The sequence below is a fragment of the Lepus europaeus genome, chromosome 7 (genome assembly GCF_033115175.1).
Source record: "Lepus europaeus isolate LE1 chromosome 7, mLepTim1.pri, whole genome shotgun sequence".
NCBI lineage: Eukaryota > Metazoa > Chordata > Mammalia > Lagomorpha > Leporidae > Lepus > Lepus europaeus.
In genome coordinates, this window is record NC_084833.1 from 7,682,474 (window position 1) to 7,705,615 (window position 23,142).

A 23,142-nucleotide genomic window follows, 5' to 3' on the forward strand; every position below is an offset into this window, starting at 1 on the left:
GGGCTCCATCATGTAACTAGTTTCCCCACAAATATGCTTTAATTTATGTATCTGAGAGGCTGATACAGACACAGGTGCAAGAGCCGTCATCTGCTGGTTCATTCCCCCAAATGCCCACAACAGCCCGGGACGGGGCCAGGAGGAAGCTGGGAGCCTGGAACTCAAGCACGCCCTCTCTCGTGGGTGGCAGGAAGACAACCTGCTTGAGCTAACATCTTCTGCCTCCCAGTCTGCATTAGTGGGAATTCTGGAATTGGGCCTGGAGCTTGGCCAAACCCCAGCCCTCCATGGCCCTTCTGAAGTACCCTCACGACTCCATTTGTCTTTGTCCATTTGGGTTGCTACGTGCAAAACGCCAGTGGGAATGGTAACTGCTGTTTTCCCAGGGGTGGGTGTCGACCAGCTCTCTAGAATTTCTTTATAGAAACTGAATCCCCATCCATGCCGGCTCCACCCTCTGACCCTGCTCACACAAAGGCCCCGCCTCCCACCGCCTTCCGCCTTGGGGGTTAGGATTTCAGGATCGGGTTTGAGGTGCACATAAATACCCACACCACAATTACCATATTTTAAAAACTAGTGCCATTTTATGCGGTTTCACGTAAGCAAAACATAACTGACACCAAACAAAAACAACCCAAAGCATCAAAGGTGCGAAGAAGCCATTTTTTTTTAAAAGAAAAGATTAAAAAAAAATCAAGGACAGGACAGGTGCAAAATTCAGGAGCGGTAAGGGAGACGGCACAGGTGCAGCGCCCTATCCGGGGATGCTCCGGTGACATTTGACTCACCATGGTTCGTAACCACAGGTGCTCAGGTGTTAGATGGATGATGACACTGGGTATAGTTCTACTTTTAAATAAAACACTCCGCAGCCCTCGGCATTTCAACCCCGGAGCGCGCGCGCCTCCTCTGTGGTCTCAAGCGCCTCTCGTTGGCCTCGGCTCCATCTCGCACCCCACCAAGAGTCTTCGACGGCCCCTCGCCCTGCTCTTGCCATTAAAGACCCCCTACCCCCCCACCAGATACCCTGGCCTTGGAGCGCCCCTCGCCGAGCCGGGACGCGCCCCCTGCGCCCGCGCGCCCCCGCCACCGTTTGCCGCGCGCCCACGCCCGCGACTCCGCCGTCCAGGGGCCGCGCCCACGGACCCCTCGCCGGGCGCGTCGTCCCTTGCGAGGCCCCGGGGCACGGTGGGGCCGCAGCAGCGGGATGGGCCTGAGCCCCGCCGCCAGGGCCGAGTACGGGCTCCCCTTGCACAGGGTCCCAGCGCCCCGCCCCAAGCCCGTCTCCAGAACCTGCAGTTCGGAGCCCGATGACCACCAGCCTGCTCCTGGACGTTCAGCCCAGCCCCAGTCAGGTCCGCCCCGGAATAGGGCCTCCCTGGGCACCCCCATGGGGCCGCTGCGCCGTGGCCTGGAAGCCCTCCAGGGTTTTCTCGTGGTTTGGTTATTGTGTTAAAGGCCCGTTAAGCAGAATGAACGAGTACTTCAGAATGGCCGTTTGTTTCTAATTTAATCCAAGCGAGCCAGGCAGAGGCCGAGGTGGGACTGTGGTGGCGGCTGTGGCTCCGCAGGGGCTTGGGACAGAAGCGACAGGGAATTCCCGGGTCTCGGTTTGGCAGCGGACCCGAGCCCTCTGCAGCACCGAACCCCACAAAATCCCCTTCATTCCTTCAAAAATCACTTGAGGGCGACCCGGGGAGCCAGGTAGGGGTCCCCACCTTTGCATGGTCATCCAAGTGCTCCCTGGAATTCTCCTCTTAGAGATCCCCCCTCATCCCCAACCCCGCCCAGGATTTAAATAGCACCCCCCTCCCATCCTTGAATTAGAAGAATCCGTGGGATGCGAGGCGTTGGTCCAGCTCCTGCCCAGGCAGCCCCAGCAGGACACCTTGGAAGAGACGAGAGTCCAGCAGGGGTAAGAGTCTGTTCCCCAGGACTGGGCTTTTGGGTGGACTTAGACGGCGCTAACCAGAGAGCAGCTGGTTACAGCTCCTGGCTGGGCGCCTGGGCGCCCCTGGCTGCAGGCGGGCCTGGGGCCAGGCTCTAGCCCCTGCCCCCTTTAGGTGGGGGCTGCTTGCGTGTGCGCCCCCAGCGCATTTCCTCAATGCGCTTTCCCCAAGGACAGGATGGCTGACTTACAAGAACTTTCTTGAACCTTTCTGAGTTGTTGAACCTTTGGAGCAGGACTGGATTGAAAACGAGGGTTTCCCCCCGTCTTGCCAGACCTTGCCCTTTTAGAAGAGCTGAAGCGTGGAGAAATTGAAAGAAAAAGCCATTTTCTGGGTTGGTGCCACACCAGACGTGGACACCAGCTTTTGTGTTTAACCTTCGACAAGTCTGAAAGACAAATTTGTATGTGTGAATTTCAATTTTTTGTGCACTGAAAGAAGCTTATTTTCCAGTTCTGTTCTCCATGAACTTTTTTGAAGTCCCCTCCTATTACTGTCTCTGTTTAAAAAAATTACTCAATTTGAGCTTCAGACATTTATTTACTAGCTCAAGGTTGGCAGGCAGTATCAGAGCTAGGATTCAAATCCAGGACTTTTTGGCTCCAAAATATGCCACTCTCCTCTGTGTCAGCGCGGTCTGATATGTCCCTTGGGACGGAATGTACTGATTGCCTTCATAGTGCTTTGCGTTACAGAGTGGGGGCTTGACAAGATTTCTCAGAAATATGGAGCGAATTCTAGTTACTGGGAGAAACAGCTCAGGGTTGAGAGTTGCCTCTGGGTAGCAGAAGTGGGGCAGAGGCCCCAAGCACTTAGGGACTGTTTATTTTTAAAATCTGTGCACAACCACCACTCTGAGATACGTTTGAAAAAGATTGTTAGCAAACAAAGCAAAACAAAGCTCTTATGAAAGCTATTTGTTGCTGTCATTGACATTCTTTTTATTTATCTTAAGGATTTTTAAATTTATTTTGATAGAGTTACAGAGAGAGGGAGAGGGAGAAAAAGAGATATCTCCCATCTGCTGGTTCATTCCTCAAATGGCTACAACAGCTTGGAGTGGCCAGGCCGAAGCCAGGAGCCAGGGGCTTCACTCTCCCAGGATGGGGCAGGGGCCTAAGCACTTGGGCTATCCTCTGCTGCTTTCCCATCAGCAGGGAGCAGGATTGGAAGTGGAACAGCCAGGACAGGAATTGGCACCCATTTGGGATGCAGAACTGCAGGTGGCAGCTTTACCTGCTTTGCCACAATGCCGCCCCCCTGTTATTAGCATTTTAAACAACCATCAGAAAACCAGTGAACAGCAAGTATTTTGTGTGAAAGCTCATGTCTTCTCAGAAACAGGCTCAGGAGCCAGGTTTCCTGTAGTCTGAAATGGGAATGATAGCTGAAGATCAACCTCTGATCTGTGATACCGATTTTCCAATAACTGTGAACCAGCGTTATGTTGTTAACTATGATTGCAAAATCACTTAGGGAGAAGCCTGCAGTCAGCTTGGAGACCACACCCAGCCAGAAGAGAGCAGAGCTGAATCCAACATCCAAAACCGAGAGTGAGGGCAGGTTAACCAAGCAAGCAGCTGAGGTAGGTAAACCAAGAAGGCTCGGTGGGTGTGTCTTGGACAGGTCGCCGATGTCTCTTGATACCGAATTTTATTTTGACTATCTCAAAACATCCACACTGGTTTGGGCTGCTGGTTACACCGTTAAATCATGTCAAGGTATAACTGACACATGGTAAATTCCACATATTTAAAATGTCCAATTTGGTACGTCGTGACATAGGTGTATACCAGTGACACCATGGCACAACCAACACCTCCCCCAGGTGCAAAAGTTCTTTTGTGCCTCTTTGAATCTCTTCCTCTTTCTGCCTCATCCCCAGACATCAACTGCTCTGCTTCATGTCTCCATAGATTAGCTTGCATCTTCTAGAGATTTATTCAAATGAACTCTTACATACGGTTTCATTGTAGGGCTGTATCTCGAGTTGTTTCCCCATTCAGATGCTGGGACTAGAACTGGCGCCCATATGGGATGCCGGTGCTTCAGGCCAGGTGTTCTGGACTTTGGCTGTTATGAACAAAGCTGCTGTGAGCATTTGTGCACAAGGCTTTATACCACATGTGTTTTCTTTTCTCTTGGGTGAATACCTAGGAATGAAGCGGTTAGATCATATGGCAGATGTTTGTTTGACTTAGAGTTTTCCGAAGCATAGGGGCTGGCGTTTTGGTGCCACTGCTTGGGACACGCACATCTGGTATCTGAGTACTTGTTTGAGTCCAGGCTGTTCTACTTCCTATCCAGCTACCTGCTATGTGCCTGGAATTGTTAGCGGAGAATGGCAGGGTTCTTGTCTTCGTGCAAGAAAGAATTCAGGCGTGAGACAGAGTAGTGGAAAGTAGAAGTAGCAAAGTTTATTAGGGAAAGGGACATCCGTAAGAACGGATGGGCACCTCTCCAGACAGGACCTGAGAGAGAATGCCGTAGCTTGTATGGGGGGAAGGAGCAAGGTTATATGGTTGAGTGGAGAGTACACCTGGCCAGGCAGGCGGGCGGCTCAGCAGAGAGGCAGAGGGCTGAGCGCGCAGTCCGGTTGAGGCCGGGGGTTTTTAAGGAGATGGGTCTTTGTCTTCACACATCTCCTCCCGAAACAAAGGATTTTATGGATGTAAATATTAGGAAGCTCCTATCTGAGTTTTCCCTTGAAGATATCAGACAGGAGGAAGCCTAGCTGGCGCCATCCTGGGTTCAGAGGAAGGGTGAGCAGGACCCCCTAGAGAATGGGGATCCGGAGCAGGGTGTTTGAAATGCAGGTACTGGGCTCATCTGGGAGATTGTGGAGGATTTGTCAGGCAGAAGGGGCGGGGAACCCACCTGGCAGGTTATTGGGTAGAAGGGGGCAGGGCAGGATGCGAACACCGGGCTGCCCCAGAAACTTTTATGGGATGACTTTGAGATTCAGATGCATATGCTGGGCATAGACTTCTCTTAGGCCTTTAGGCCTGTCACACACACATAAGCTCATATCTAACTTCCTACCTAACAGAATGAAGCAGACGACTGACCAGTTCTTGGACTCTTACCACCCGTGTGGGAGACCCAGATGGGGCTCCTGGCTCTGGCCTGGCTTGTCTGTTGCAGTCATTTGGGGAGTGAACTAGCAGATACTAGATCTCTCTCTCTCTCTCTCCTTCTTTCTCTTCCTCTCCCTCTCTTTCTCTCACTTCCTCTCCCCCCTCTGTCACTCTGCCTTTCATCTTAAATTCTTACCAGGAGTATATGAGAGTTCCAGTTCCTCCACATCTCATCAACATTTGGTATGGTCAATCTTGAATCTTAATAGCTGTGTATGCATCTGTGTGTGTGTGTGTTTTAAAGATTTGTTTATTTGTATGAAAGGCAGAGTTACAGAGAAACCGAGGCAGAGAGAGAGAGAGAGAGAGAGAGAGAGAGAGAGATCTTCCATCTGCTGGTTCACTCCCAGATGGCTGCACCGATCCAAAGCCAGGAGCTTCTTCTGGGTCTCCCATGGAGTTGGGCCATCTTCCGCTGCCGGCACTGCAGGCAGTGGCTTTGCCTGCTACGCCACAGCGCTGGCCCCTCACTGTGGTTTTAACATGCATGTCCCTGGGAATGAGTAAGGATGCATCTTTTCATGTGTTTATTTGGGATCCATATCTGCACTTCCTTTTCTGCTGTCTAGAGGGGGAAGTAGAGGTAAGTGACTTCAGATCTTTCTTCTTTTCCAGTTGTAGGCATCTACTGCTGTAAACTTTCCCCTAAGTGTGCTTTAGTGGCATGTCACACATCTGGGCACGTTGTGTTTTCATTTTTAATTCCAAATTCTTTTTGTTCTCTTTTGATTTATTCTTTGACCCATGGAAAAGGAAAACACTGTTATTTAATTTTCAAGTGCTTGAAGGTTTTCAACATATATTTCTGTTGTTAATTCATGTTTCTTCTGTTGTGGTTAGAGAATATATTTTCAATGACTTGAATCCATTTAAACTTATGAGAATTGTTTTATGGGTGCAAATAGAGCCCCGCTTGGCTAATGTTCTGTTAGCTCTTGGAAGAAGGTGAATTCTGCTGCTGTTGAGTAGAATGTTCTAGAAATACAGGTCAAGTTGACTCATGGTGTTGTCCAGGTCTTCTGTTTATATTTTTCTATCAGTTACACAAGGGCTTTCCAAAAAGTTCATGGAAAATGCTTATTAAGAAAAGCCGAGTGGGGCCGGCACTGTGGTGTAGTGGGTAAAGCTGCTGCCTGTGGTGCCAGCATCCCATATGGGTGACAGCTTGAGTCTCGGCTGCTCCACTTCCAAACCAGCTCTCTGCTATGCCCCGGAAAAGCAGTGGAAGATGGCCCAAGTCCTTGGGCCCCTGCACCCGCATAGGAGACCCAGGCTTTCCCAGGCCATAGCAGAGAGCTGGATCGGAAGTGGAACACTGGGACTAAAATCAGCACCCATATGGGATGCCAGCACTTCAGGCCAGGGCATTAACCTGCTACGCCACAGTGCTGGCCCCAATAAATGAAACTTTAAAAAAAAATTATGCAAGAATTTCAATTTTTTTGCACCAAAATAAACATATTTTAGTTTCATTTTCCATGAATTTTCTGAGTCCCTTCATATAGAAGAGTATTAAAATTTCTGACTGTACTTGTGGGTTCATTCATTTCTCCTTGTAATTTTTTTTTAAAGATTTATTTATTTGAAAATCAGAGTTACAGAGAGGCAGAGGCAGAGAGAGAAAGAGAGAGAGAGAGAGAGAGAGGTCTTCTATCCGCTGGTTCACACCCCAAATGGCCACAATGGCTGGAGCTGGGCCAATCGGAGGCCGGCCAGGATCCAGGAGCTTCTTCCAGTTCTCCACATGGGTGCAGGGGCCCAAGCACTTGGACAATCTTCTACTGCTTTTCCAGGCCTTAGCAGAGAGCTGGATGGGAAGTGGAGCAGCTGGGACTCAAACCGGCGCCCATGTGGGATGCCAGCACTGCGGGTGGCAGCTTTACCCGCTACACCACAGCACCGGCCCCTCTCCTTGCAATTTTATCTATTTATTCTCACATTAAATATGTAAACATTCAATATTCTTATTCTTGATCAACTTACTCCTTTTCATTGCAAAATTATCTTCTTCATCTTTGGTAGTATTCATTGCTTTGAAATCTACTTGGCCTGATATTAACATATTCTGCTTTTTTTCAATTAGTGTTAGTGTAGTATATGATTTTTCCTTTCTTTTTATTTTAACTTACTTATGCATTTATATAAAATGTGCTTCTGACCATAGAGTTGGGCTTTGATTTTTAAATCCAATCCATTTCTGCCTTTTAATTGGGGGTATTTAATCCATGTACTTCAATGTGATTACTGATAGGGTTAGATTTAACTCTGTCATTTCACTCTTTATTTTCCATTTTATTGTTCTTTGTTTGCTTTTTCCTCTCTTTCCTGACTTCTATCATATTGAATAGTTTTTATAATATTGTTTTACTGTATTTGTGGCTTAATGTGTTTTAATCTTTGTTAGGAATTTTATATTGTACACTTTCATTATTTTAGTTTTTATTATTTTAGAAATAATCTTATCCTTTAATTCCATTTCATATGAACTTTTTTTTTTTTTTTTGAAAGTTGAGAGGCAGCAAGACAGAGAGAGACAGGGAGAGAGAACTGTCGTTTGCTGATCCACTCCCCAGATTCCTGCAGTAGTCAGGGCTGGGTTGGGCCAGGAGCTGGGAACTCAGTCAGGTCTCCCGCATGAGTGGGGGGAGCCCTAGTGCTTGAGCCAGCACCGCTGCTTCCCTGTGCATTAGCAGGAAGTTGGAGTGGGAAGTGGACCTGGGGCACCGCCCCAGGCACTCGGATGTTGGCTGTGGCATCCCAAGCAGTGTCCTAGCCAGCGGGTCAGATGCCTGTCCTTAAACCATGCATTTTAAACTGATAACAGGCTGCCCTCGAGGGCTACTATGCCACTTTTATAAAGCATAAGAATCTTATAATAGCAAGCATGCCTCCATTTCTCCATTTCTGCCTTTATTGTATTGTTGCTGTGTATGTACACATCTGCTACGCATTGTTATTTCTGTTTAAACTGTTTAAAAATACTTTAAGGAGTTATGATTCACCCACATAAAATTCATCCTTTGGAAGTGCTCCACGTGGCAGCTTTCAGTATATTTACATGCTGTCCAAGGGTCATCACTATCTAATTTTAGGACCCTTTCACCACCCTACAAAGAAACTCTGTTAGTAGTTGCTTCACTCTCTCTTTCACCCAGTTCCCGGAAAGCGCTCACCAGCTTTCTGTATGAATATTCCTGCCCGGGACTTTTATATAAATGGACTCCTGCAACCTGTGGTCTTTTGAGACTGGCTTCTTTCCTGTAGCCTGATGATGACAGGGCTCGGCTGTGCTGCAGCGTGTATCAGTACTTCATTTATTTTTATCGGCAAACAATATGCCATCGTATAGATAGACCATGTTTGTTTTATCCATTCATCAGTGGATGGGTGTCTGGGTTGTTTTGTTTACCACTTTAGACAATTAGGAATGATGCTGCTATGAGCATTTATGCACGAGTCTTAAGTGGGTATGAGTTTTCAATCCTCTTGGTTGTATTCGGTCACTTAGTTGTCTTTTAAGAGATTTGAAATTATAGGAAAAAATGGAGGTTGGGCCTAATGTTTGTTTTGGGATCCTCTAGCAGTGCTTTTTTTTTTTAATTTTGGAAAGATTTAGTTATTTAGTTGAAAGGCAGGGAAGGAGAGATGGAGAGAAGCAGAAAGCTTCCATCCACTGGTTCATTCTCCAAATGGCTGCACCAGCCAAGGTTGGACCAAGCCGAAGCCAGGAGCCTGGAGCTCCTGCTGGGTCTCACACTTGGGTAGAAGGAGCCCAAGCACTTGATCCATCATCTGCTGCCTAAGCAGGTGCATTAACAGAGAGCTGGGTTGAAAGCAGAGTGGCAGGGCTTGACCTGGTGCTCTGATAAGGAATGCCAGCGTCACAGGTGATGCCTTAACCCACTGAACCACAGTGCCTGCCTCTCTAGAAGTGCTTTGAAAATGGTATGATTCTCAGCGCAGAGCTGAGGTATAGCAGGTAAAGCCACCGCCTGTGACGCTGTCATCCCACATGGGTGCTGGTTTGAGTCCCGGCTGCTCCACTTCCCAGTTCCCTGCTAATGGTCTAGGAAAACAGTAGAGGATGGCCCAAGTGGTTGGGCCCCTGTATCCACATGGGAGACCTGGAAGAAGCTCCTGGCTCTTGTTTTTGGATTGGCCCAGCTCCAGCTGCTGTGGCCTTGTGGGGAGTGGTCCAGCGGGTGGAGGATCTCTCTCTGTCTACCTCCCCACCCCCGTAACTCTGCCTTTCAAATAAATAAAAATAAATCTTAAAACGGTGTGGTTCTGGGTGCTGAGTCTGCTGGAGAACAGGACTACCACAGCTGTGCTGGGGTTGCCATGGCTCTGTGCACTGTCTTTACTGGAATAGGGTGAGACTCTTCATCTCTTCAGTATAATCATAATTCTAAGAGTCCTAGGTTTCTGCTTCTCATTAAATGATGGGGGAGAAAAGTGCCAATTGCTTCTGCACATTAACTGCATTGTTCAGGATTATAGACACATCTGATTACAGCATTATTCCCAGATCGACGAATCACCAAGCCCAATAACCAACAATTGCAGATGCTCCTGGAAGGGCATTTTCTCAGGACACTATGGCAATTTCCAGACTCTTTCAGGAGCATGTGTTCAAATTATACTTTCAAGGCCTGATTTATATTAAGAACGGAACTGTTGTGAATACTCATGAAGTCTCTGTATTGCCCAAGATAGCAAGGTCAATATCCCCGTAAATGTTTGCAGTGTAACAACACCGCATGGGGTCAGCTTCTTCCCGGGCCTGATAACACAGAAAGTTCTTCCTGCCCCTGCACATGCGAGGTGACCACTGCCTTCCACACTTCATGAGGCTCCTTTTAAAAACTGGATGATGACTTGTGTTTAAGGTTCAGCTCTGGAATTTCATTTGGTGGCTCTATTCAAGTCAGCACAAGGCATTAATTAGCACAAGGCATTAGCAAATATGGAGTAAGGGTTGAATAGGATTTTACTCAACAAGAGTATATAGCAGTTTTGCTTTTTTTTTTTTTTTTTTTTTTTTTTTTAATCCAGCAAAGGTCTGGAGAAACATTCCTGTCCTTGTTTTCAAGGACTATTTGGGGAAACAGGAAGAAGATAAGAACTTATTCAATAATGTGATAAGCAACATGGCCCCATAAAAAAAATCCCCTCAGTGGATGTCTGAAAATGCAGATAGTATCAAACCCTGTCTACACTGTGATTAACAGGTGGGTAGCGTTTACTGCGTGGATACACTGCATCCAGGGATAATTCGTGTCCTGGGCAGGACAGAATGGGGTAGTGTGAGATGTCATCATGGTCCTTGCATGGTCAGCACTCAGGCCACTGCATCCGTGAGAACGGGCCTGCAGGCTTTCATGTGTCACGAATACGCTAGCAGCAGAAATGGCCTTGGCTCAGTGTGTGTGTGCGCGTGGGAAGACATTCGACTCCATGAGGTTGCTTCCTCTCATGTTCACTTGTGTGCAGAAGGCAAAGATAATTAGAAAGTTTGTGAGCCAAAGATCTGTGTGTATACCTAAACTGTAACTGAAAGGTGATTTAACCGTCCACCTGTGTCAGCACACACAGAGGCTGGACCCGAGTGAACTTTTAACAGTGAATTTCAGAGCGTTTGCAGTTCAGATGTCTTTGTGGACATCTGGGAAGGTGCTTTCTCCTCCCCTTGCCATTGATCAGCATGGGCATTGTGTGAAATGATGGATTCTTAGGAGGAGCTGAATCACACAGGGAAGCCCTTGATTGGCTCATTGTTCCTTTTTAATTTTCAGAGTAGAGAAAGAGCTTCTCCCTCCTTGCCGCTGGCTCTCTTGCCTTCTCCCATCCACTGTTCTTCCTAGTCTTCCAGGACCCGGTCACCACTACCATCCTTTCTGCTCTGTGCCAACCTCCAAGTGTGTTTCTCACAGCCCGTGGCCCTCACGTACAACGCTAATATAAAGCCCAGTGTACGACCACCTCCCAGGTTCTAGGGAGAGGCGTGTCTACATCTCTGCCTGGTCCTATGAGGAAAGAAAATGAGGTCCAGTTTGAAATCTCCCAGGCGGTAGTTCTGCCTTTTGAGTGAGAAACCTAGTTTGGGGGGCCCTCTAGTGGGGACTTGCTTGCCATTGCACTTTTCCCCTTTTAAAACCAAAGTTTTGAGAGGCAGAAAGATGGGTGTGCTGGCTCATGCCCCAATGCCAATGCATTGAGCCAGGAGCCGGGAACACAATTCAGTGTCCGGCAGCTGGAACCCCGTTACTGGAGCCGTCGGTACTGCCTCCCAGGGTCTGCACCAGCAGGAAACTGGAATCAGGAATCGAGTGGGCATCTTCACGGCTAGGCCAGTATCTGGAGCCACGAGGAAACAGTCTCTACTTGCTCTATGGTTTTCTTCTTGTGTGTAGGTCACTGTTTCCTGTCTCACGAGTTTATGGAAATTGAAATTAAAAGATAACTCTCTTTTGGTGCAAAAATGGAAATGTATCCACATGAAGGATCTTTAAAAAAATCAAGAAAATGCATATTGTGAAAAACTATGTATGGATTTCAATTTTTTTGCATCAAAATAAGCTTACCTTTTAATTCCACTTTTTTCAGAACCTTGAAGTAACCTTTGTATTTCTTACTAGCTATTATGAACACGTTTAAAGAAGTAAATGAAATCATGTTGAAGGAATAAGAGGAAAGTAGGATGAAAATGACTGAACATATAGGTAATATCCATAAGGAGGTAGAAATTATAAAAAGCACCAGTGCACATCCTGGGATTGAATAGTACAATGGTAAAAAAAAATTCACTAGAGGGGTTCAAAACCATTTTAAAATTTTTTTATTTTAATTTTACAATTGATATTAACCAAAAAGCTGAGAAGCGATCTTTTTAAAATTTTCATTTTAATTATTTTTTTAACCAGGTTCAACATGATAGAGATACAAATTAAAGAATGTAATGATACTCCTCTCCTCCCTCCCTCCTTCCACCTTTCGTTCTTCTTTTTAGTCTTTGAGATAACAAATTTTTAATATATATTACAGTAACAAGGATTAATACTTCACCAATAGGAAGTTTAACAAGTAAAAAGCAAAAATGCCCAAGTTTAATGGGAATAAAGACAACAGCGATAAACAGTAATTGGATGGAAAAATGACCATTTCACCCATATATAGGTTTTTTTTTTGTCAATTAGTCATTCATAATTCCTTTCAATGAAACAGAACCAATGACAGTGTAACCTCTAAATATTTCCTGTATGGTTACTAGGGAATAGTTAAGTTCACTTAGACTTTAAGCCATTTCCTGTCAGCAGTTGATATGCAGGAATAAATTTATGCACATTGCAGTGCAAATAATTCTGCATCTTTTTTTGAACTCGATTAGTTACCACAGATGAGGGAGAACATGGTATTTGTCTTTTTAGGACTGGTTTATTTCACTAAGTAAAATGGTTTCCAGTTGTATCTATTTTGTTGAAAAAGGCAGGATTTCATTTTTTTTTTTTTTTTGACAGGCAGAGTGGACAGTGAGAGAGAGAGACAGAGAGAAAAGTCTTCCTTTTGCCGTTGGTTCACCCTCCAATGGCCGCCGTGGCTGGCGTGCTGCGGCCGGCGCACCGCGCTGATCCGATGGCAGGAGCCAGGTGCTTCTCCTGGTCTCCCAAGGGGTGCAGGGCCCAAGCACTTGGCCATCCTCCACTGCACTCCCTGGCCACAGCAGAGAGCTGGCCTGGAAGAGGGGCAACCGGGACAGAATCCGGTGCCCCGACTGGGACTAGAACCCGGTGTGCCGGCGCCGCAAGGCGGAGGATTAGCCTAGTGAGCCGCGCCGGATTTCATTCTTTTTTACAAATGAGTAATAGTCCATATTGTATATGTATCACAGTCTCCTAGGTTGATGAGCATCTGGGTTGATTCCTTATCTAAGGATTGTGAATTGAGCTTCAATAAACATGGGGGTGCAGATCACTCTTTCATGTGCTGATTTCACTTCCCTTGGGTAAAGTTGCAGGCGTGGGAAGGCTGGGTCATACGGTAGATCTATTTTCAGCTTCAAAAGCAATTTTGAACTGCCAAAAAAAAAAAAAAATCAGCAACTTGAAGTTGGATCGATAGAGATCATCCAAGCCGAAAAGAAAACTTATGAATATTTATGTGAAAATCCTTGGAAAAATACCAGCAAATTGAATCTGGCAACATAGAAAAGGTTTTAAACACAATAATTTGATGTAACACCCTTAAATCAATGAATGTAATCTACTATGTTAATAGAGGACAAAAACCATATGATTGTTTTCAGTATCCCTGGGAAAAGCATTTGACTGAATCTAACTGCCATTCGGGATAAAGCTTATTTTTTTTTTTTTGACAGGCAGAGTTAGTTAGTGAGAGAGAGAGACAGAGGTCTTCCTTCCTTTGGTTCACCCCCAAATGGCCGCTACGGTCGGCGCGCTGTGTCGATCTGAAGCCAGGGGCCAGGCTTCCTCCTGGTCTCCCACACAGGTGCAGGGCCCAAGCACTTGGGCCATCCTCCACTGCCTTCCCGGGCCACAGCAGAGAGCTGGACTGAAAGAGGAGCAACCGGCACAGAATCGGTGACCTAATCGGGACTAGAACCCGGTGTGCTGGCGCCACAGGCGGAGGATTAGCCTAGTGAGCCGTGGCACCGGCCTAAAACTTGTTTTACACTATGAATCTAAGAAAGCTTCTCACCCTGAAATGGGTCACCTACAGAAACCCTGCAGAATTACTAACGGGTGGTAGAAGAGTGACCAAGAGATATGGTTAGAGGCCACGCTTGTAAGGGACGAGACCTCACTGGGGAAGTGTGGTTCAGCTGCCTGGTTGACGGGTGAGCTTCACTGGTTTGGCCGGGCTGGAGCTGGTCTGTATCCTGGAAGCAGGACTAGAGTTAACACCAGCAGCGAGTGGGGTGGGTGGACAGAGGATGGATAGAGTACCCCCGGGCTATAGGCGGGAGAGCTGCAGAGGGACCCAGGGTTCCAGCAAGGACAGCAGAGTGTTGGGCGTTGGTTTCCTTGTTAGGTGGGCCCTAGGGACGGCCAGGCCATGGCTGCAAGGTCGCTGGGGCCGAGGCAGCTCTGCCAGGTCTTCTTACCCCACACTACTGACAGGCATTCTGCCCACTGCCAGGCAGAAGCTGCTGGGGAGCCCTTCCTCCTGCCGTGCCCGTCCAGCGCCCTCTACTGGAAGTGCTGGGCTTCTTCACAGGCGTCTGCCACAGGTGCATTCCCAGCTGAGAGGCCGTATACCGGAACCTGGCCCTGATGGCCCTGGTAGCTGTGGTAGTGGGGGTGGCAGCAGGACGTGGGGAGTCCTTTGGTTCTCTGTGTGATGAGAGCTTTCTCCAGTGACAAACCACAGTGAAGGGATCTTTGGGGTTGAGCTGTAGCTGGTCCCCGAACAGGGTTTTCAGAGTTCCTTGGGCAGGTGGCAATTTCATCTGTGTTTTTATTTTTTTCCCCTATTGTAGGGCAAAGCAAGACCCAGACCTGGAGACCTGATTGAGATTTTCCGAATTGGCTACGAGCACTGGGCCATCTACGTGGAGAATGACTGTGTGGTCCATCTGGCCCCCCCGAGTAAGGGTGGATACTCCATTGAAATACTGGTATTGAAGTGGGCAGGGCAGTCAATGCCTGTGTTCCTCTTGCTGGCTGCCTTTGGTAGCAGCAAAACACCCGAAGCATCCTGGGCATTTTTTTTTTAACTGTGTGACAGAGCTTGCCCTCTGTCTAGCCCTACAAGTGACACGAGTCACTAAGGAGTGTCCCCAGGTGCCCTGGCCTCCCATGACATCCTGTCTTTGAAAATACACATTGAAGACCGAGGGCCTCCAGTGTGTGTTGGTAACAGGTCAGCCTCCTCCTCCAGTTTTGGGGGTGGCCTGGGAAGGGTGCAGGTGCCCACGGGGCACTTGCTTCCTCTTGTCCCGCAGTGCTGCTCCCAGCCTCCCGATCACCTCCGGCACCTTTCTCCTCACCTGTCTCCTGCTGTTCCAGTCCGTTCCAGGCCACTTCCCTCTACGTGGCCTGCAGTGCTCAAGGCAGCGTTGACACAAGGCTGACATTGAACTTGTGGTTCGCTGAGTTGCAGTGGAGCCTGATGGGGGGAGGTGGCAGTAACAGAGGAAGACCACAACAGGATGGGAAGGACCAGTGGTCACGCTGGCTGCCTCAGGAGATGGGACCTGAAGAGGAGGCAGGGTCAGGGGTGGCTCCATGACACACTAGTGATGCTTTTGATTTGTGTATCCTGTGCATGCGATGCTGTGCCAGGGAAAACCCTTTGACCACAACTTGCTTGCATCTCTCATTTCTGTGCCCTAGTCCCAGTTTCTCACCTTGCTGGGCTCTTTCCACAGAGCAGAGTCTCTTCTTCATTGCCTCTCTTCCCTCCTCCACCCCTCACACCCTTCCTTCCTTGCTGCCTTGGGGTGTGTTTGAAGAAGGTACACATTCATCTCCCCCGTTCCTTCCCAGGCCAGGTCCGGGGACTCCCCTCTTGTGTAACCCTAGAGATGAGGAACCCCTCAATCAGGTCTTTCTTGAACAACAGAGTTCTGCTGTCTGCTGCTGCCTGCTCCAACTTCTGTAGAATCTTGCTTGCAGACAACTTACAAAGGGGGAGGGCACTCAGATTTGGTTGTAGTAGAAGAAATCCTTTTTTAAAGTCTGGTTTTAGTTGAAAGGGGCAGGGGAGAGAGGGAGGGAAGAAGGGAGGGAGGAAGAGAGAGAGAGAGAGAGAGGCAGAGAGGGGGGAGAGAGAGAGAGAGAGAGAGAGAATCTTACATGCATTGACTCACTCCTGAATGCTTGCAACAACCTGGGCAGGGCCAGGCTGAAGTCAGGAACCTGGATCTGAATCTTTGTCTTCCACCTGAGTGGCAAGGACCCAGCCACTTGAGCCATCACGTGCTGTCTTCCAGGGTGAGCAGGTGCAGGAAGTGAGAATGGAGAGAAGAGGCAGGACTCAGCCCAGCTAGGCACTCCAATGTGGGATGCAGGTGTCTTAACTGCTGTGCCAAACAGCCAACTTTGTTATTATTGATATTATTATTATTATTTTGTTACAGTGAACTTTGTTTTTTCCTTTTTTATTCATATAAAGGGAACACATTTCATCTATTTCATATATACAGTTTTAAGAGAGTAATGATACTTCCCACTGTACCTTCCTTCCTCCCTCATTCCCACCCTCCCGCCTCCTTTCCTTATTTTTTAAAAAATTTTTATAAGGCATACTTTCAGTTTCCTTATTATCACAAGCTTACCCTTCCACTAAATGAAGAATTCAACAAGTAGGAAGTAGAAAAATCACTGTTGTCTTTGATTGACACATAATAATTGTAGGTGTTTACGGGGTGCACTGTGATGTTTTGATGTGTGTATAAAATGTGTCAAGCTCAAGTTAGAGAAATTACCACATTTCTTAGCATTTGTCATTTCTTTGTGATGAGAGCACCCAAAATCCTCTCTCGTCTAGCTGGTTTTCTATGCCACCCCTGGCCCTTGGTGGGTTCCTCACCCTCTCTGAGTGTCTGTCACCTCCCAGGACTGAATAGGGCGATGTAGCAGCTTTCAAAGTTTTTTTTTTTTTTTTTTTTTTTTTTTTTTTTTTTTAAATTTAGTTGACAGAGTTAGACAGTGAGAGAGAGAGAGAGACAGAGAGAAAGGTTTTCCTTCCATTGGTTCACCCTCCAAATGGCTGCCACGGCTGGCTCTGTGCCGATTTGAAGCCAGGAGCCAGGTGCTTCTCCTGGTCTCCCATGTGGGTGCAGGAGTCCGAACACTTGGGCCATCCTCCACTGCCCTCCCAGGCCACAACAGAGAGCTGGACTGGAAGAGGAACAACCGGGACTAGAAACTGGCACCCATATGGGATGCTGGTGGGCAGGCAGAGGATTAACCAAGTGAGCCACGGCGCTGGCCCAAAGGTTTCTTTCTTCGAAGTTGTTGAATCCTCGAATTTGAGTAGAGATAAGGGCCAAAGGTTCTGGGAGGAAGCAGGTGGAAGTGGGCACCTTCAGGGCCTCGTGAACTTGTCCTTGCCTGTGCCCCTGCTGTGGCCACAGAGGGAGGCGTGTCTCAGGGTCCCCTTGACTCTGTCCATGACACCTGTGCTCCGGGAGCTGGCCCTGGCCTAGGGGGTGCTCACTGAATGTTTGGTTAGGAAACAAGGCGCAAGTTCTGGGACTCCTTCAGGCCAACACAGCACAGAATGTTCTTAGGCCAGTAAACCCAGTCTGGGCCCACACTGAACCATACTTGTAGGGTTAATAATAAGAAACTCTTCCGTAGGTTGAAAGCAGGGAGGTCAGGGCAGGGCAAAAGGCTTCTCGGGAAGTGGCCGCTGTGCAGTGTGTCTGATCCAACTCCCCTTCCTGTGCTTTGCCTTTGATGGTTGGTGAAATCTGGGCCCCCAAGGGAAGCTACGAACCCGAAGTCTGAGATCGCACCAGTGCCCCCACCACTCCCCTCCCTGGCCTTCCAGCCCTCCAACTTGTGCTGCTCCTTGATCTCCAGGTGAGGAGTTTGAGGCCGGCAGCATCACCTCTGTGTTCAGCAACCGGGCCGTGGTGAAATACAGTCGTCTGGAGGACGTGCTGCACGGCTGCTCCTGGAAGATCAACAACAAGCTGGACGGGACGTACCTGCCCCTGCCCGTGGACAAGATCATCCAGCGCACGAAGAAGATGGTCAACAAGATAGTGCAGTACAGCCTGATCGAGGGCAACTGCGAGCACTTCGTCAACGACCTCCGCTACGGCGTGCCCAGGAGCCAGCAGGTGCGGCCGCCCTCTCATGCAGCTTCCTGGGGCTTTGTCGCTGCCTCGGTGACCAGAGCAGCGGGTGCTGGCTCCATCCCAGAGTCTGCTGGACCAGCGGGGCCTCCCTGTAGTTCAGGAGGGATTTCCACGCCTCCTGTCCCTGGGAGGAGGAGAAAGGCCCTGTGATGGCCGCCTGGTTGGAGCCCCAGCTTGGCCATGAACTCAGCCGGTCTCCTGGGCCAGGTCCCATGATGGCTGAGCCTGTTTCTTCCTTTTACACAATGGGGCGGATGGAGCTAGAAAGGAGAGTGTCTCAGAACAGTTTTGCAAGATGGGGCGAAGAGCTCAGTCCACTTCGGTGCAACACGTTTTGAAATCCGTGCATAGCTCCTCACTGAGACGCATTTTCCATGGACTTCTTCTCGTGTGTATGAATTTCAACTTTTGTTTTTTTCTGCACCCAAATAAACTGACCTTTCCATTCCATTTCCCACGAACTTTCTGAACTTCCCTTTATTGCTTATAGCACCCTGAGGGCCACATCTTGGATGTATGACTATATTATTATTATTATTCTGTAAACAAATTTGAATCACTTGCCAATATGTGAAAATATAGAAATTTTATATGAGAGGGTGTGGTTTCCCAGCTTCTCTTGAGCAATCAGTTCCCAGGCCACACCCAGGGTTGGTGTCCTGCCAGCCCTGTGCCCGGCTGAGCTGTGCCCCAATAGCTGGTTCTTGACTACAACTCCATGAGATGAACAGGGGAAGTAGTTATTGTGTTACTGTTTCCTTTAAAATAGATGAAAAAAGGGGCCAGCACTGTGGCATAGCAGGTAAAACCGTTGCCTGCAGTGCCGCCATCCCATATGGGTGCTGGTTCCAGTCCTGGCTACTCCACTTCCGATCCAGCTCTCTGCTCTGGCCTGGGAGGGCAGCGGAGGATGGCCCAAGTCCTGGGGCCCCTGCACCCACATGGGAAGACCCGGAGGAAGCTCCTGGCTCCTGGCTTCAGATCGGCACAGCTCTGGCTGTTGTGGCCATTTGGGGGAGTGAACCAGCATATGGGAGACCTCTCTCTTTGTGCCTCTCCTTCTCTCTCTGTGTAACTCTGTCAAATAAATAAATGAATCATTAATTAAAAGTCAAGAGTCAATGGTGGAGCATAATTTTTCCATGTCATCCCCTGCCCTAATGTTTGCTGAGTTCTCTGAAATGCCAGCGGGGGTCTCTTGCCGTGGCTCTCCCACCCAGCAGCCAGCACTGGCAGCGCGCCTCCCAGCTGTCGCTGTCCATATCCCTTCTCTGCACTCTCCGTTGGCCCCTGGCCTGTATTCCATTCTGGCTCCAGTGCCAGGAGCTTGGCAGGCTCTGCTGTGAGGGCTCCCAGGAGCGTGAAGAGAAGACCTCCACGGACCGAGGGCAGGAGAGGAGGCCCTTGGAAAAGGCCTAGGCCCTGGAGTCTTGAGACCGGAGGCTGGTAGCCTGGACAGCGTCTCCCTGTGTGGCTGTGTCTCACGACTTCTCTTCCTGGCTCTCGGCTCCCCATTTGTAGAATGCTGTGGCGTGCTGGGATCCTTTGCTTCTAGGCTCCCTAGAGACAGACCCTGGGTGGAATGGCTCTGAGGGAGCAAGGGAGCCAGGAGGCTGGGCGCCTTGGGTGTCCATCGCCAGCAGTCCTGGCTTCTCCTGGTCTTTAGCAGTTCCAGGATTTTTGAAAATACAGAATAGCATGGTTGATCTTTTTCCCTAGGAAAACACTCCGGGCAGGCTGTTCCCTGAAGGGGGATGTGGAGGTCGAGGTGGGGGAGGAGGGTGCACGCTAGGGTTGGTTCTGACTGTTCTGCGGCCGATGTGCGTTGCAGGTTGAACACGCGCTGATGGAAGGAGCGAAGGCTGCAGGTGCGGTGATCTCAGCCGTGGTGGATAGCATGAGGCCCAAAGCAGTGACCGCCTGAACATGCCGGGAACTCGGAGCAGAGGAAGGGCTCCTGACCCTCGCAGAGAGAACATGCCTCTTTCCCTCCCCTTGCCTTCCTCTCTCCATGACCTTAAGAGAATTGTGAGCTTCTGGAAGAATCTAGAATGTATCCGATTACCCCTCCAGAAATACATCCAATATATGTGACCAGAGACCGGTGGACTCTCAGGATGGCCAGGACAGCTGTCTACTGTGTACGTATTACGTGCCAGGCACGGTGCTCTGCCACCCATCAATAAGGCCTTGTATGTGCTTGTTTGGTTTTACGTTCTTTGTAGGGAGGGGCCTTGCGTGTTTCTAGGCTGACGGTAGTCTGCGATGCTTCAACACCCCCTGAAATATCCTGGGAGCCTCCACCAAAGCCTTTCCCATAATGAAGACCCCTTTCCAGAAGTTCTTTGTCTTGCATGAAGATGTCTCCTGCTTCCTTCCACTCCCCTTAGTCCTGCCCCTTCCAACCCACGGTGTAGTCCAGGGGAGGAGGACTTCCAGGAATGCTGGTGACTTGCCACTCAGGGCCACCTGTACCTTAATCTAGGTACGCATTTTCCAAGAAATATTTTTTTTAAAACTATACATCAATTTTATTCTTTATTGCTTTTCTATCTTAGGATTGCCGGAAAATTTGATGTTTCCATTCTCACTGGCTTTAGAGATTTATTTACTTCTTTGAAAGAGTAATAGAGGGAGAGGGAGATCTTCCATCTACTGGTTCACTCCCTAAATGGTCGCAACAGCTGAGGCTGGGCCAGGCTGAAGCCAGGAGTCTGGAGCTCCATCTAGATCTCCCACATGGGTAGCAAAGGCCCAAGCACCTGACCCATTTTCTGCTGCTTTCTCAGGTGCATTAGCAGGGAGCTGGATCGGAAGTAGAACAGGTGGGACTTGAACCGACGTTCATAGGGGATGCCGGCACTGCAGGCGGCGGCTTTACCCGCTAAGCCACAGCACCAGCCCCTGGATGAGCCTTTTTCATCTTGTGGGATACAAGGCTCATGGCCAGGACAGATGTGGGGTGGGCATTGGGGAGGGAGGACATTCCAAGGGGGAAGTGATTTGACATGAGTGTTTCTGAGATTAGTCGAACACGGGTGTTTTGTTCATGTGTTTTCTTTTTTCACTTTTGGTGAGGTGGGCATGTCAGGCAGTGGTGGCGTTGGTTTGCTTAGTGTCCCATGGAGACTCAGAGAACTTGAACTTGCTGTGCTTCTTCATGGTGAGTTAGTGTTACATGAGCTAGCAGGTGCATGAATCCAGATGTTTTGTTCCGTGATACAAAGCTGACTTTGGAAAGCACCCCGGCAGAGATTATTAAGGCTGCAAAGTGATCTGAGAGGGGCGATGGGGGTGGGGAAAGTATCAGTCAGGGTTGCCACCTGTAAGAGGGAGAAAGGACCCTGCTACTTGGGGAGTGGGCCAGAGACTGCAGGGAAAGGGCCAGAGGGGAGCCCCTGTGAAGCCAGCAGGAGAGAGAAGCTGCTCTCTGGTTCCCAGTTTTAAATTTTGGTCTCAAAGTCACCTTTTGTTCTCTTTAAGCTTTGCTTGGAGAGTAAGCTGTGCTTGGAGAGTAAGGGGAGGAGCCATTGTCCGGGGTTTGTTAGAACCCGAGAAGGTTGCTCTTCTGGAGAGAAGGGTTTCAGGGGCTGCCTGATGTGGGCGGAGCGCAGGGGTTCCGCGATGGCTTAGGACAGAAGCAGCCTGCATGGGATACTCAGAGAGAGAACAGGGTTTCCTGCAGTAACGCAGGAGGAGAGCTTGGCCAACAAAGGAAGGGTCGTTTCTGAACCTGCAGGGCATGGACGCTCACATCACACGCAGACAAGCACAGCACAGGGGGCGTTGGAGTTGGATACACAGCCTTCCGGTGCTCACAGACCTTTTTGGTGCCCACACTGTTCCTGTGAAAACTTTCGTCACTTTAACAGGACAATGAGCAGCCACACAGACTCTAAAAGGGCTTTGTGAGATGCTCAAAGTTCTGATCTCTCAAAACTTCTGTCCCCAGTGCTTTCAAAGCCAACTTTCAACCAGGCAGAATCTGTTGAGAGAAGCCAGGTGTTGAAGATCTCCAGGTTGCTGCCAGGGAATGAGCAAGTGACTTTTGTTTTGCTCTTTTGTTTGATCATGGTGGAATTTGCTCTAAAAATATTTTCGATGAATCAGACGATCCAGTTCGCTAGGTTAAACACAAAAAATTTTTTACATTTGCTTTTAAAAAAAAACTCTTGAAGTTAAGGCGTTTCTGAGTTTATAGCAATGTGGGAAGTGATTTGTAGTTGATTAATTTTTGGTACAGCCGTACAGTTTCACTTTAAAAGACTTGAGAAAAGTCCATGGAGGCCATGAACTCCCAATTGTGTGTGTGTGTGTGTGTCTGTGTGTTTTCTTTTTTTAAATGAAAGGTGGCTACCTCGCTTTTGCCTGAACCTGTGAGCAGCGTGTGGTATGGGCTGGCTGTGCTGAATTCTGAGTTGAAAAAAGGATACAGACACTGAATGTGGGTATTAGACAAATGTTGAAAAGGTGTATCCTCTTTAAATTTTTTTTTCAAAATTTATATTGTATTTATGAGAGAGAGCAAATGTGTGAAACAGCTGGGGCTGGGCCAGGCTGAAGCCAGGAGCTGGGAGCTATGTGGTGGCAGAGAACCAAGAACTTGAGCCATCACCTGCTGCCTTTTGGAGTGCACTTTCTCAGGGATACGGAATGGGAAGTGAAGTTGGACTTGAACCTGGGCGCTCTAATATGGCATGTGGACATTGCATGTGGTATCTTAACCACTGCACCAAATACCTATGCCAATGTGTAACCTCTGTATTGAGGGTGAGGTGGGGTCAGAACTCAGTCCACAGAGGAGGAGGGGAGCTGTGGAACCTCAGGACCTCTTCAGGGCTAATCAGCACAGAGACCACCACCTTGTGACCATGGCAGAGCTTGCATTGACGCAAAGCCTTATCAGGAGGGCAGCTCTGGTGTCCAGTGGACACCAGTCTGTCTCAGATGTGGCAGGAGCAAGCGTCATCTCCAGGGGAGGTGGCTAAGAGTTTGTATCTGTGTCACTCAAATGCAGATGCTGAGGGCTTGGTTCCTCCAAGTCTTTTACCCCAGGGATGGGCATCCAGGGCAGCCCAGAAGCTCCTTCCCCCAAACTCTGGGACTTCACGGGGCAATGGGCAAACGATGCTCTAATAACTGCCTATAGGTCACTGGCAAAGGAGTCCTTGGGGCTCGCTCACTCTCAGGAACACAACTATGCCAGGCAGGGCTCAGGAAGGGT

At 48.8% G+C, this 23,142-nt stretch overlaps 1 protein-coding gene across 1 annotated transcript; it reads left to right on the plus strand.

The window, feature by feature from the left end:
• The first annotated feature begins 1,210 nt into the window (after positions 1–1,210).
• On the plus strand, positions 1,211–19,842 carry PLAAT5 (phospholipase A and acyltransferase 5). Its single transcript, XM_062197812.1, has 6 exons — positions 1,211–1,358; positions 1,831–1,918; positions 3,429–3,537; positions 14,586–14,694; positions 17,638–17,900; positions 19,750–19,842. The coding sequence occupies exons 1-6, from the start codon at positions 1,211–1,213 to the stop codon at positions 19,840–19,842; spliced, it is 810 nt and encodes a 269-aa protein (XP_062053796.1).
• Positions 19,843–23,142: the final 3,300 nt, after the last annotated feature.